Here is a 13,597-nt window from a genome sequence, read left to right as displayed (position 1 = left end):
AGTTGAATTTTTCCCCTTTCAAAAGGATGTTCAGGACCAAAGCTTAGGAAAATTTGTTGGCTTCCAACCTAGAAAGGAACAGACTTAGCCAATTACTACTTTGGGATCAGAGAGGTTTCTCAGCAGATATTTTTGTGGCACATAGCCTCAAACCTCACTCCAGGTAATTAAAAATCTATCAATCACATGACAGCAAAAGATCTGCATCCACACTTCATTCTGCTAAGGTCAAATTCCAACTACCTTGTCTGCTGCTGTCTTGTAAGAGTATCTGGATCTCTACTGAAAACCCCAGTGCTTCTTTTGTCACATTGATCTTAATAACCTCAGGTCCATAAGATGGGAAGAATCTGTGAGAAAGCAGCGTAATTCTAAGGGGCAATATCAAAATTCCTGGAGCTCAGCGCCACACTTCATGAGCCACTGATCCTCAACTGTGCTTTAAAAATCACAGAGGAAAGATGCTAAAAGTGCTTAATTACTTTAATTACCTTTATTATTAAAATTCTGGCAGCCTCTTTTTGCCTTCCCTTTTCCCATGATTTCAAGACTCACTCTCTAATGAGTTTGGATCAGCAGTTTAATTAAATTGGCACTTATTTGTAGTTTGGGGATTCTCTGCCCTAGAATTCTGTGTGCCCCCACCAAGCTTGTGGCCTAGCAGTCCCTGGCACTGTTCCAGTCCAGTGGCACTTTGAATCCTCAGAGGAAACAGCTATTTAAATTATAGTCTTTAAGCCAGGCACTTAATCAGTAGACATGAGACGACAGAACTTTCCTGCAGTTTGCTGGGATAAAACCCTGACTACCTTGTCTATGCTACTTGTGAAAGACAATTTCTCATCAACTCTGAACGGAACACCCCATGGCAGCAGTCTCCAGCAATGCTTATGCTAGAAAACCCACAACTGTCACATAATGGAGTCAGGGATTATCCTAGCCAGAAACGAGATCAGCCAACATATTATTATCCTTTACCCTATCTTTGATGCTCTCTGAGAGCAAGGGATTTCTACAAGTGAAGAACTTTCTTCAGCATACTAGAGAGAATTTCTCTATGAGCACACAATTCAGGAGTTTACAAAGCAATCTAGCCAAACGTCCTGCAAGATCTTAGAGTTCTTTTTCAGGTTGAAGAAAAAAAAAAAAAAGAACCTATCAAAACCAGGACAGCAGCAAGCAAGAAAGCACACTCGAGGAAACTTATTTGCACTGCTCATCCAGGCATACCAAACAGTCCCATTAGTACTTACTGGTGCTAAATGCTACTAGGAGAAGGAACTTCTTAGCAGTGAATTATCACAGGGCATCTTCAGCCTGAGGAAGTGTTTGATGTTCTTATCTTGGAACCATCTTTCCTTTAACAGGGAATCATCAAGCCCTTTGTTTCCCTGTTGGAAGGGCAACTCTCTTTCTGGACTCTGTTCTACACAGCAAGGATAGTGAGGATTGCTGGGTGGTATAAGTATTCAGATTTCCCACACAAAGCTGAGACTCTCTGGATAATCTTTTGTGCCTGGCAGATGGTCTCAAGTACAATCAGCCACTGTGCAGAGCCACCCCAATATGACATTGATTCTTACCCTACTATTGATTCTAACCCTTAATATAGATTGGGAGGTATCTATTTTCTGTCATCAGTGAATTCCAAAGAGTTTAATGCGTTCAAAGCTCCAGTCTAAAAAGCTCTGCAGTTCAACTTTCCCCTAGAAGATGGAGATTCAAACCCCAGCTTTATCCTATAACTAAAGCCAAGAGGACTTTTCAATTTCCCTTGGAAGAGAGTTCCCAGACTCTGCTTGGGAAGCTCTACTTCATCATTGTGTTGGACCTCCTTTCTTTCAGTCTTACCAGGGAAAGCACAAGCAAAGCCATGCATGAGTCTGAGTGTAACAGGGAGAAAATGAGGTAAGTTACAACCACTGGACTGTTCATTGCCCGGAGAACCAAGAAAGGAGCAGGCCATGCCCCACTGGCCCAGTAGCTGACAGAAGGGACACAGATTGAGAATGTTCTAATTCTTCCAAAACTGGAGGCAAATAGAGAAGTCCCTGTCTTCTGTACTCAGACTCATGAGTAACAGTAGTTTTTTCATTTTACTTGCAACACCCACAATTGTCACTTACCAGTCCCCTGGACAAGTATATGCTCTACCCTGGTTGTACAGCTCCCCAGACATGCAACGAATAGCAGTGAGCATGCATGCATGCACACACACTAAACATGCACACAACCCCCATGTTTCACAGGAAGCAGCAACACTGCCTCCCCAACAGGTCTAGAAACTTCTCTGTGTACTACCTGCATGATCCACGTGGGGATCTAGCCAAGGGAAGAAACCTGAAAATCAAGGCAGGGTGGGACAGTCATCATCACCAACAGCTTTTACTCAGCAAGTAATGTCCCTAGACTTCCATCCATTAGCTTTTCAGAAAAATTGGAACAGCTTTAGACTCTTTGCATTTAGCCCCCATAGGCTTTAGAGTGGGATTTGCTATCTTTGGTTAAACCAGCAAATGATTCCAGGCAGAGGCAAACCTCAAAGCCACAGTTCCTTCATTTCACAGAATATGTATAGCTTGGAAAAGCATCTGCTCAAAGATCGAAGGATTGTCAGCTTTGCTGTTAGGAGTCTCAGACTGACTAAACCCACCCCTTTAGATAGCAAGCAAAGAACTATCAAGCACCAGCTGAGATGATGTTGTGAGAAACAGAAAGAGTGAATGCCCATTCACTGGGAACTAGGACCAACACTGTGCTGCTCCTTCATCATGCTTGTAAGGACTTCACACAACTTGCAGGCTAGGCTGGACATAATCTACAAACCCGGAGGGGAAAGGTTTCAGATTTAGTGAACTGCACAGAGGAAACCAGAAGAGAATTCCAGGGCAAGGAATTATGGCAACAGGAAACAATGAGGAGAATTGTAGCACGGCACACAAGAATTTTATCTTGAAGCTAGGCAAGGGGTATCCCATGTACAAAGAAGAACCACCTTGCTGTCCCAGCATTTCAACTGCACTTCTCATTTAAGTTACAGAAGCAGGGATAAGATCAGCAAGCCTTCCACCATGCATTCTCTGGGAACTACCACTCTTTCAGTCAGACCAGATGCCTCTGGAGTGAACCATTGCTTAAAGTTGCACTGGGAACCTGAAAAGACAGCATCTTGTAACCACATCCTGAGGGACAGAGTGGCTGAACAACCTGAATAAAACCCATAATCACTGCTGTATTTCATCACCACAGCAGGACTCAGCACAATGTGCCAATTAGATTGGCCTCAGATAAAAACACATCCAGCCCTTAAGGTGGCAGACCAGAGCTCAGAAGGCCCATGTCCACTACTTACAACACAGTGCATCCACAAGCATCCTGTACACACAGGTCACACAGGCGGCACTTACCTATGGGAGGAGGAGGAAGGCTGGCTGCTGGCAGAGGTTTAGTAGATGGAGCTCCAGGACCTCCCTGCGGGTAACCCACGTTCATGGGGCTGCTGAATGGTGCTGATGAAAAACCTAGAGGAGACTGGCTTGCCACTGGGAGAGGACAGGCTGCAAGAAGCTGAGATGATGGGATCGAGGCTGGAGTGAGCAAAGCAGGTCCAGATGGTAGAACACCAGGAGATGTCATGGGCATGGACTGTCCTGACAGAGGCGGCTGGCTGGGGAAGGGAGCAGGACCAACAGGTCTGGCTCCTACTGGGCTGAATGGCTGAGGAGATTGTGACAGAGCTACAAACAAGACAGAGAGTGTATCTGCATCACTTCTTTTATGTCTAAACTACTACCGATACTCTCCTTCATGCCAGAAAGCCTTTTCTTCTTTAAGTCATGCCATAGGTAATCCACACCAGGAGTATTCCCCATAGCCCAAGCGACATCAGTCAAATAGCGCCACAAAGTTAGCAGGGGCTTCTCCATTCCTACACATGCTTAACAACTAGAAGGGCCATAACAATTTCTAGAACTACATAAAGCAGAAATGCTGAGAATCTTCTCTGACTGCTAATTTGTTTTTTGCAAGTAAAACAGACCTGTAAGAAAGAGGCAAAGCAGTCACTTATGCCTATGGCTTTAGTCTAAGAAAATCTAAGGAATTTCTGGACAATGGAACCAGCTATCAGACGATGCTTACCTGGCCCTGAAGCTGTTGCTGGAACCATGCCCACATTATACTGTGGGTATGGCAGTCCTCTGGAATAGACACTTGTTTGTGGACTAGTGCTGGTCTGGGGAGGGACAATATGGTGAGGTGCAGGCATTGCTGACACTGGCTGAGGTGGGAAGAAGGAAGGCACTGAAGGCTGAGCGGGTGCTGAAGGGGCAAATGATGACTGATAGTTGGGCTGCAATTAAAGAAACAAAGAAATTTGAAATGGTCAGAGTCATATAGGACACATACACACACACACACAAAACAGCCTCACTTTCTATCTCTGCCACTTCTCAGGTAAGAGAAGATGCTGTTTTTTTTTATCAGTGCTCTGGACGGATTGGATCAGAGGCCTCTCTGCTATCAGGAGTGGACCTCCCTCCACCCCTAAGTGTGATTGGCAGGAAAAGGCAAAGAGCAGAAGGCTGGGTGCTGTCTTCTCTGCTAGTACAAGACTTGATGACCCTTCCTTTCACACCACATAGCTTGTTCATGAAGCTGGGAACCACACACTTGGTAATATTCTCAGGCTTTCACAAGGATTAGCCTTTAGGAACCATGCTGTGACTTCCTAAAAGCACAATCAGAGAAAATAGTGAAGAAATAATGATGAAATAATGGAAGCAAAACCTTCTGAATGCAAATTTCTTGTGCAAGAACTGAGATGAAGCTGAAATGCACTAGTTTTACTGAGATCCAAGGGTGAGATGGAGAAGAGCAATCCCTTTCTTTATCGTGTGGGTAAGGACTTTATGAAAAGAAGCCATCCGGCCCATTTTTGCATTATCAAAGAACTTGTGTTTAATTCAGGAACGGACATCACTGATGAGTTCCTCAATGTCTGCATTCTGCATTATCTCATAATTCTCCATACATTTTCCCCAACCCAGTAGCCTTCCTCCTTCTCCCACAAGCACTTGAATTTCAGGCTTACCTTCTCTGGATGTCTGCGATCTGCTCTGTGTGCCACTCCTTCAGGGGTGGTGTCCTTCTGGGCTGCTGGAGATGTGTGCTTCATGACACCTACATTGACACGAGCGTAGGGGAAAGGTGGTGGTGGCTGATCTCCCACATTCTCTCCTTGAGCGTGGAAGAGTCGATCTCGGAGCTGTTCGATCAGGAGCTGAAACAAAGCATGCATTAGAACTGCCTCAAGAGCCTCAAATGAAGGATACTGGAGAGGCATTCAAAGCAGACTGATCCAGAGCACTGGGCACCAATTTGCAAGACAGGTCACTTACACAATAGCCAGCAGAAAAGAACCTGTAGGTGACAGAATCTAGGACATATTTCCTTGCAGATGAAGTCTCACCAATCCTTCTTCCAATCTCTACAACATACCTTTTCCAGGCCCCACTTTCATTTCGGCACTGGGCAGATTTACTTTAAACTATAAAGTAACCTCCCCATTCCCTTTTTCTGTCAGGTAGTTTCAGGACTAGACGTAGTTTCCCTGGAAAACTACCTTCCAGTGACACTCCTCAAGAACCATTTTGCAGTTCTGTAGTTTCCCTCCTTTTTCCCAAATCAAAGGGGCTACAACGAAAAAAAACAAATACAGATGCTATGTCTTAGAAAAACGAAACACCTCTACTCCTGAATTACCATAATTAATGTTAAACCTCAAGTCCTGACACAAGTAAAATCCCAAGCTCACTTATAAAAAGCATCATTTTCCCCATATAGTACTCTTTCCTACAAAAACTTGTTTCTCACTCACCTCTTTAGAGCTGTTGGGTAGGTAATTCATTGCAGCTGCCAAGCATCCTTGTGATGCCAGAAGACTGGCATACTGGGTGATTTGTTCTGCCAAGACAGGGCCTGGCGCTGGTTCTGCTGTGCCTCGGAGCATCTCAATGGACCTGCTCAGCACCATTACTTTCTCTATGAGATCCTGAATAGGCAGGAAGAGGGGGAGAAATGAACCATTTAGAATCCGATTTCTTTTACTGGCCCATCTCACACTGAGAAGCACCAGATGGCTCCTCCCTTTCCACTGCCATTGGGTCCAATGTGAACAGAAGTTACTCCACTTGGCACCACATACTACCATTGATAACTATTTCCTAAAGGTGCACTTTGTGCAGAAAAATCAGGAACCAGGAAGCATATCCTGACACAGGTTATTTTTACAGTAAAGGAAAAAGAAAATGAGAAACCACAAGAACATTACCATCAGCTATGATCTTTTTACTAAGTAATTACTCCTGTAAGTCTAGGAGTCCAAGGTATCAGCTTGGAAGAGAAAGGATTATAACCATACCAGGAGAAATTCACTAGGACAAACTACTACTACTGACAAACAGACCAGGAATTTTTTGGTTATTCAAAGCCCCTTCAACTCCTACAAATCAAAGCAAAGTTTGTATTTATTTAATGATGTATGCATCATTATGACAGGGAGGAGGCCAGTTTCAATCAGAAATGCTAAAGAGGCCTTTTTGTTGCTGCTATTTACTAGCAGGCTTCAAGACCAGGGAATTCTATAGCAGACGATGTTACCAGCACATGTTAGAGCTGAAGACTTGACTAGTTCATTCTAGTGACCGATAGACACAACACAGGTTAGCAGCTTAGCAAGGACTGATTTAAGTGTAACAGGCAACAACGCTGACTTAGAACCCTGATTCATCTTCAAGGTCTGACTGCCCATACAAGCTTATTCTACCTGCAGTGCAAAGAACACGAACTAGACTTCATTTTGCCAGACTGTTCTGTACGAAGAGCTAGATAACCTTAGCATTACAGCTATACAGTTGATCAGTTCAGCAGCAAATATATTCCCAGGTAACTACCAGTCAGATAATAGATTTAGTCCAAAGAAGCTGAGACACACCACCAGTGCACAAGAACATGCAAGCCATAACTCCCATCCATAGCTGTATTTATGCATAGCATAATCAGTATTCTGCAAACACGCAGACTCATAACTTTTAAGAGGGTAAGTCACCTCCAGATGTAAGCCCATAGTCCAGGCTAGAAGGAGATACCTTGGTGATTGCAAACAGCTCTTCACTGTCTTTTGGAAGCCAGCAGCTAGTCTACTTTCTAAGGGCAGGTAGCTAAAGGACAAGAGGAAATGGTTTTAAACTGGAAGAGGGTAGATTTAGACTAGATATTAGGAAGAAATTCTTTACTGTGAAGGTGGTGAGACACTGGAACAGGTTGGCCAGTGAGGCTGTGAATGTCCTCTCCCCAGGAGCATTCAAGGCCAGGCTGGACAGGGCTTTGAGTAACCTGGCCTAGAGGGAGGTTGGAACTAGATCTTAAGAGGTCTCTTCCAACCCAAACCATTCCATGATTCATTCTGTGATTTAATGTGATGATGCAAACAGATTAATGTTACCAAACTGGCCTAGAGAGAATCAAATCAACATAATAACACTGGTACCTGCAAGGCAAGGGGTGATGAAGTCTCATGGTTTTTTACCCAGCATTCCACCAACCTCTCCACATTGCCTGATGAGATATAACAAAGGCAGGCATCATTGGACAGGGCTGCATCTCCCTCCAACTCTAGGCGGGAACCCAGCATGTCTAAAAGGAAGAAACACAGCTGATGTTTAACACTTATATTTTGAAGAGTTCATTAACTCTCACAGTCCTCTCTTAGCAGTCTCTTACTGCCCTGGCATAAAAAGGTAATGACAGCTTTAAGTCTGCATCCAATTCTAGGATAACACATAAAAATGGGCATTACGGAATTGCAAAGTCAATTTGATTGAAAAGAGAAGTCATTTCTTACACATCTATCGTTTTTTGTTTGTCTGTCTGGTCATATAAAAGAAGGAAAAACCTTAAAAATAACGAATGTGACAAGAAACTTCAACACTCTTTTTTCCAAAAAGGTGTGGGTATCTCCAGGCAACAGTAGTGTTTGGTGGTAGAGACAGTAAATAGCCTGGTAGTTATCCATGTTTAGCAAAAGATCGGAGATAAAAAGTAAGCTGGAATGACCTTATCACCACTGTCATGGTAACTTTCCAACTCCACAATTTGGTCAGTATTAGATGCCATGTTCTTTGCATTTCAAGATGTCATCTCACACGTATGAAATGATGGAACTTCTCCAACAGTGCTGAGTCATTTCTGTTTGCCAGGTGCTATTCACCAGCTAAGCAGCATTTCTTACCTGCTTTAGCACGGGGCTTGGACTTAATGATCTCTTGAGGTCTCTTCCAACCCCTGCGATTCTGTGATTGAGATTCGGTCACTAGATTGCCCCCTAACTCTGCCTTCTCAGAATAACCAGTTTGCTGAGCACATTTGGCTTTTCAACAAGGTGGAGGAAACTACTGAAGTCAAACAGTCAATAATCCATCTCTGAATTTAAAAGGGAGGGGAATCCCTTTCAGGTGGAATATACATAACACACTGCATACCACAGAGCTGAGTGTAGTCCTCATGCTTTGAGTATGTTAACAAGATGGCCAGTGCCTCCTTCCAGCTCTGTAGATCACATGTACGAACAATATCTTGCCACTTCTGCTGCACAATGGAGGAAACTAGCTGTAAGGGGAAAAAGAAGGCCTATCAATCACTGAAGACTAAGAGTGACTGCTCAAGCAAGTGCATCCACAGGAACAGCTCACTTTCAGTGATACTTCCCAGTAATGTAGTAACCACCTCACTGCATATGAGGGTTCACCAATCCCAGCATCCTAATGTTAACAGTAATTGCTACCTTATATTGCTAAGGAAAAAGCCCTAAGCACTTAAGAAATGAAAGTAGCTGCACTAGGCAAGACTGAAAATCTATCTAACACATCCTTCTTCAGAGCACTGATGATTGTGAATATAGTGCTGGGCTTTCCCATTCCCTTTTACACTCTGCCATATGGCAATGAATAAGCTAGGATTCTCCTAGTTGAGCTAGAAAGGGCTGTATATTCAACAAGTTACAAGCATAGGGAGCTAAGGCACAAACTGTCAAATGAAAAGGAACAGAGAACAGACATTCTAGGTGGGTAATATGATGTCATCATAAAACTATCAAGAGATAAAATGTAATGTCTAGCCAAGAGGACATTTCACTTCCTGCCTAAGCATTTCAACATATACTCAGACAAACATCTGCCATGTTATCACACATCATAACCTGCTCAGCGGGCACACAGAACTGTCACTAACCAGGGAGAGTTTTGTCTTCCGCTTGGCAAAGTAGCGCTTCTGGGTCTCCTTTAGGAGGTTCTCCCCACCAGCTATAGCTAAGATGATGGCATCAGCAAATCGCTCTGCCCGCATGCACAGATCCACAGCTCCCTCAAAATTTCCCAACAAAAGAGCTTGGCTGATCAGTCCATCAGTATCTATAGAGGTGAGAAAGCAGAGTCAACCTACAGGGGCATCATCCAGATGCATGATCACGACTGTTCTAAAGAGCAGACAGTAAGAAACAGTAACATATGGAAGTCCAAATAAAGGAAGATTTGGAAACACAAATCAGGTTTTGCACTTAAAAACCAAAACAATCAAACAAAATCCTCCACTGACTCAACAGGAAGTCTTCCATCATTTACATGATTCTCCTACACTTTAAATAGGTCTCTTGTCTCTGAAGAGAATTTACTTACAAAATACATATAAATGTTGCATGACAGCAGAACGGGACTTGTACTTTAAAGATAACCATTTGCTGGAGTGGACCAGATTCTTCCTGGTCTCTGTAGAACGTCGTGTTACCCTTTTTCTAAGATGGCAAAAATACATTTCAGGTAACATACCTTCTGTGACAGGAATCTCCAACATGCTCATATTCTGTGGGATGAGGTTGTCAAAAAAGGCTGAAGAGGAGGGAACAGCAGCTACATCACTGGAATTTATCAAAAGCTGTGCAAAGAGTGCAAGAGGTTAATTTATTCATTGAGCACACAAATCCTGCCCAGAACAATTTGATGATTTGCAGAGTGGGATGGGACTCCACATTCGGTTGAAAATGCTCATATAAGTCTGAATTTCAGCTTGGAAGCCCTTTGTGCCTCCTGCCACTGCTCTACCAATGTGCATAGTTTTACTGAGGCACCAAGAAGAGCAGTGCTGCTATTGACAATGCTTAGGAGAATGACAGTGTAAGACGTGCACTGACAACAATACTGCTGTCTAGTTTGCCTGCATTCAGTGGTCAGCCTGTAAGCAAGCTGAACAATTTTATATGGAATAGAGATAAGCCCAGCAGAAGATGCATATAATTAACAGGCAGGATCACATACATGTTTGATGCTTGATAGGAATGCAGGACACAACTGCTATCCCTAGAGTATCTCAGCAAGTGTTCAAAATTACTACATTGAGGATAGCAGCTTTAGATTCCTCAGAACACAATTTACAGAGGATGCTGAACCAGGCATTGGGAGGCATCTGAAGACAGCCTTCTCAAAATCATGTGCAAATGCAGTTCAAAGGATAGAAGTGAAAAGGAAAGAAATGCAAAAGGAATACCACAGCAGAATCTTCAGAGGCAATCCAGAACTGTAGCATGAAGTTAAGCCAGGGTAAGGCTAAGTCTATCACTGAAGAAATCAACGCTGGCAAAGCAAGCCCTCTTGCAGTGTTAATAGCCAGGAGTCCATCTTCATCATTCGCTGATTTGTTTTAAAGCCAGAAGGGACAGTTAGGATCACTTAGTCTGACCCTGTGAGAGTCTGACAGGCCTGTGAACTGCCCTATGCAATTCCTGCATTGAGCCCAACAACTTGTGGTTGGTATTAAACCTTTCTGCTCATTCTACCCATTCTGTTCATTCTCTCAGACTGGTAATATGTACAGAACATACCTGATCTGGTTGTGCAGCGTTTGTATCATCTGTCTCAAGAAGGGGCTGTTTATCTGGGATTCCATTACTCAAACATAAAGTGATCTAGAAAAGAAACAGATATTCACAAGGCAAAGGTTAACCATAATAGCAGCACAGTCACCAAGCAACTAACAATTGCTAGACAATTCCTTGGCTCTTCCAGCAGTGTGAAAAATTCTATCTTCCTATTCCTGGCTGGCCACACGGCAGACATTATTTAGCCTTTTCAAACACTTGTCCATGCTGTTGAAGTTCCAACTAGTGTAATATCTTTATCTGTCACCTTTCTGGCTGAAGAACTCCCTGAGATGCAGAGCTCGATGCTAGAAGCTCTCACAGCTGTGCTGCTGTTATACACCTCTTTGAGCATCAACTAGCAGTAAGATAATAGGGCTCAAGACCATTTTTGTCTGATCCAGTAAAGCTACTTCTATACTCTTACTAGTGCCTATATATTTGTTTTATTGGGAACTCCGGAAACTTGGGTCCAGTTGACCAGCACAATCAGAAGAAAAGATCTGAAGGGTCATTTTGGACTTTCTTTCCATCATCCCTCTCTCAAAGCACCTCTTTGTGCAGTTCATCTTTGAGCTCTGAGGATAAGGACTCTCTGTAGAGGTTTAGTTATACTTGTTACACATGTCAGCTTGGTCAGCTTTACCATTTAAGATCTAAATAGAGAATTGCCGAGTACAATGCAGGACAAGGAGGCCTTTGTACAGCTTCAGGTCAGGAGGAAGGAATCTGGGCTGATCCAGCATTCCTAGTGCAGTCCTAAAAGAAACCACAGAATAACTCTTGCTTATGTTCCCTACCCATTGCAGCAGGTTTCAGTCTTCAAGCACCCTTCAACTGAAATATCATACAGTTTGATCCTTTGTATACCACGAGGACAAGCATTCATTTCTAGTAGGAATTCTATGACGTTCGAGCAGAAGCTTTAGCCCTGTAAAGGTCTCTCTAACAAAAGTCTCGTTACCTTTTTTTGCAGGTCTTCTTTGCTGTAGCCCAGCAGCTTGAGGAGTTTAGTCCTAGATTCCTGCTCCAGGTTCACCTGAGTCCCAAAGGACATTGAAAAAGACAAGAAAATGTATAAAATCCTACACATCTACATACTGCCAATAGCTAGTTACTTCTAGCAGCAACAAAGTATAGAGCTCAGTTTACAGATAAATAACTATGACAAGTACATCCAGAACACAGTGGGAAAACCTATAGAATTTAAATTGTGGTAACAATAAAAGCTTGTGCTAACATTCAAGCTTGTTACAAAGTTACAAGTAAGTGGCAACCAAGCATGAGGTCTATGCAGGTGCACATTTAGTGCACTTAGCCATTAATTCCCTGGATGGCCCAGAATTTGCTGATACAGTCTCTGCACAGAGACAATGGACCGACCTGAGCTTGGATGAAAATGAAGGTGTGGTTGCATGAACTCCCCGCTGGCTTCAACTGAAGAAGTAGCAAACTAGTTATTAGAGAAGCTTTCTGAGTAGGGATTTCAGACAGACTCAGAAATTCCCTCAGGCTGTACACAGCCCAGCTCATGTGCTAGCTGTATGGTTTAATGACCGATTAATTCCTTGCAAGGAGATCCAGCTATTTCAGTAACTCTTTGAGGCCATTCCCACTACCAGACTGAACAGTCTGTACATAGACAAGATACTTGTAAACAGTCAAACTGTTCCTGCAGATGCAGAAATGATCATGCAGAACATTCTTTTGAACAGAATTAAGATGCTCAGTTTGTAGTTTAAGATAGCAGTAATGAATCTTGCCTGCCCTGGAGTGGTTTCACAGGACCGTAGGCTAGCTGGATTATAAAAACCTCAGTAGAGTGACAGTTCGACATGTCTCATCCAGTGCTACATGGTGGCAGTGATCCTTGCAACGGAGACTCTTCTCAGCACTTAAGACAGCAATTGGTCACCTTATTCATTCAAGAGATCAAGTTGACTATGCAAATGCTGTACTATTGAAAAGGTCCCAGTATTTCCCAATACACAAACACATAACAGAATTGACCCCTGTGCTTCACCAGTGGCATCCTACCTTTAGGAACTTCCACAGGTTCTCCTCGTACTTCAACTTGGCTGTCTGGATCTTGCCCTTGCAGTAATCAAGGAGGTTTCCTGACTGCAGAGCCATCTGCAGTTCTCTGGACCGAAGCAGAAACTCAGTTTCAGTAGTGACTTGACTGATGAAAACTTGGTGGGGGTAAGTCTGCTGTACTTGCTGCCCAGAAGCTTTGGTAAGACCAAAGGTAATCAGTTTTCCTCCAAACTGAGAAAGAATGAAAGAGACAAAAAAAAGTATTTTTACATTTAACAACTTCACTTAACTCTTCATTTAAGAAGGCTGACTCAAGCTCCAGCTGTGACCAATAAGAACCCAATGTTCCTGCTGTACATGTACATGAAACTCAGAGGGAGTCCTTCAGATGAAGGATCGGTAATTCCTGCTGGTAAGCACATCACTCTTGCATGCGTTGCCAGGCACTGCTAACTGCAAATGTCAGAGAGGCACAAAGGAAGAAGTACCATTTGGAACTGTTTGTTCTTTTCTGAGAGGCAGGCTGCAATGATGAAAACCATCACGCAAATAGTAGGCACTAGACAGAGAGAGAACAAGTCAAGACAGGCTGAA

At 43.3% G+C, this 13,597-nt stretch overlaps 1 protein-coding gene across 4 annotated transcripts in view; it reads right to left on the bottom strand.

The window, feature by feature from the left end:
• SEC31B (SEC31 homolog B, COPII component) overlaps positions 1–13,597 on the bottom strand; it is a 32,454-nt gene that overhangs the window by 6,381 nt on the left and 12,476 nt on the right. For 3 of the 4 annotated variants that reach the window (XM_085229593.1, XM_019617604.3, XM_085229594.1), the window contains exons 11-22: positions 13,004–13,234; positions 11,931–12,005; positions 10,931–11,014; positions 9,882–9,987; positions 9,289–9,467; positions 8,541–8,667; positions 7,550–7,695; positions 5,879–6,052; positions 5,093–5,281; positions 4,141–4,351; positions 3,408–3,737; positions 2,302–2,340 (exon numbers count right to left, since the gene is read on the bottom strand). In XM_085229593.1, coding sequence (XP_085085719.1) covers positions 2,302–2,340; positions 3,408–3,737; positions 4,141–4,351; positions 5,093–5,281; positions 5,879–6,052; positions 7,550–7,695; positions 8,541–8,667; positions 9,289–9,467; positions 9,882–9,987; positions 10,931–11,014; positions 11,931–12,005; positions 13,004–13,234 — 1,891 coding nt within the window. The remainder of the gene's footprint in view (positions 1–2,301; positions 2,341–3,407; positions 3,738–4,140; positions 4,352–5,092; positions 5,282–5,878; positions 6,053–7,549; positions 7,696–8,540; positions 8,668–9,288; positions 9,468–9,881; positions 9,988–10,930; positions 11,015–11,930; positions 12,006–13,003; positions 13,235–13,597) is intronic. The other variant, XM_085229595.1, reaches the window with a different exon arrangement.

The sequence above is a fragment of the Meleagris gallopavo genome, chromosome 8 (assembly GCF_905368555.1).
Source record: "Meleagris gallopavo chromosome 8, MGAL_WU_HG_1.1, whole genome shotgun sequence".
Lineage (NCBI taxonomy): Eukaryota > Metazoa > Chordata > Aves > Galliformes > Phasianidae > Meleagris > Meleagris gallopavo.
The sequence above is the reverse complement of the archived record's forward strand: the minus strand, read 5'-3'. Positions and strand labels throughout refer to the sequence as shown.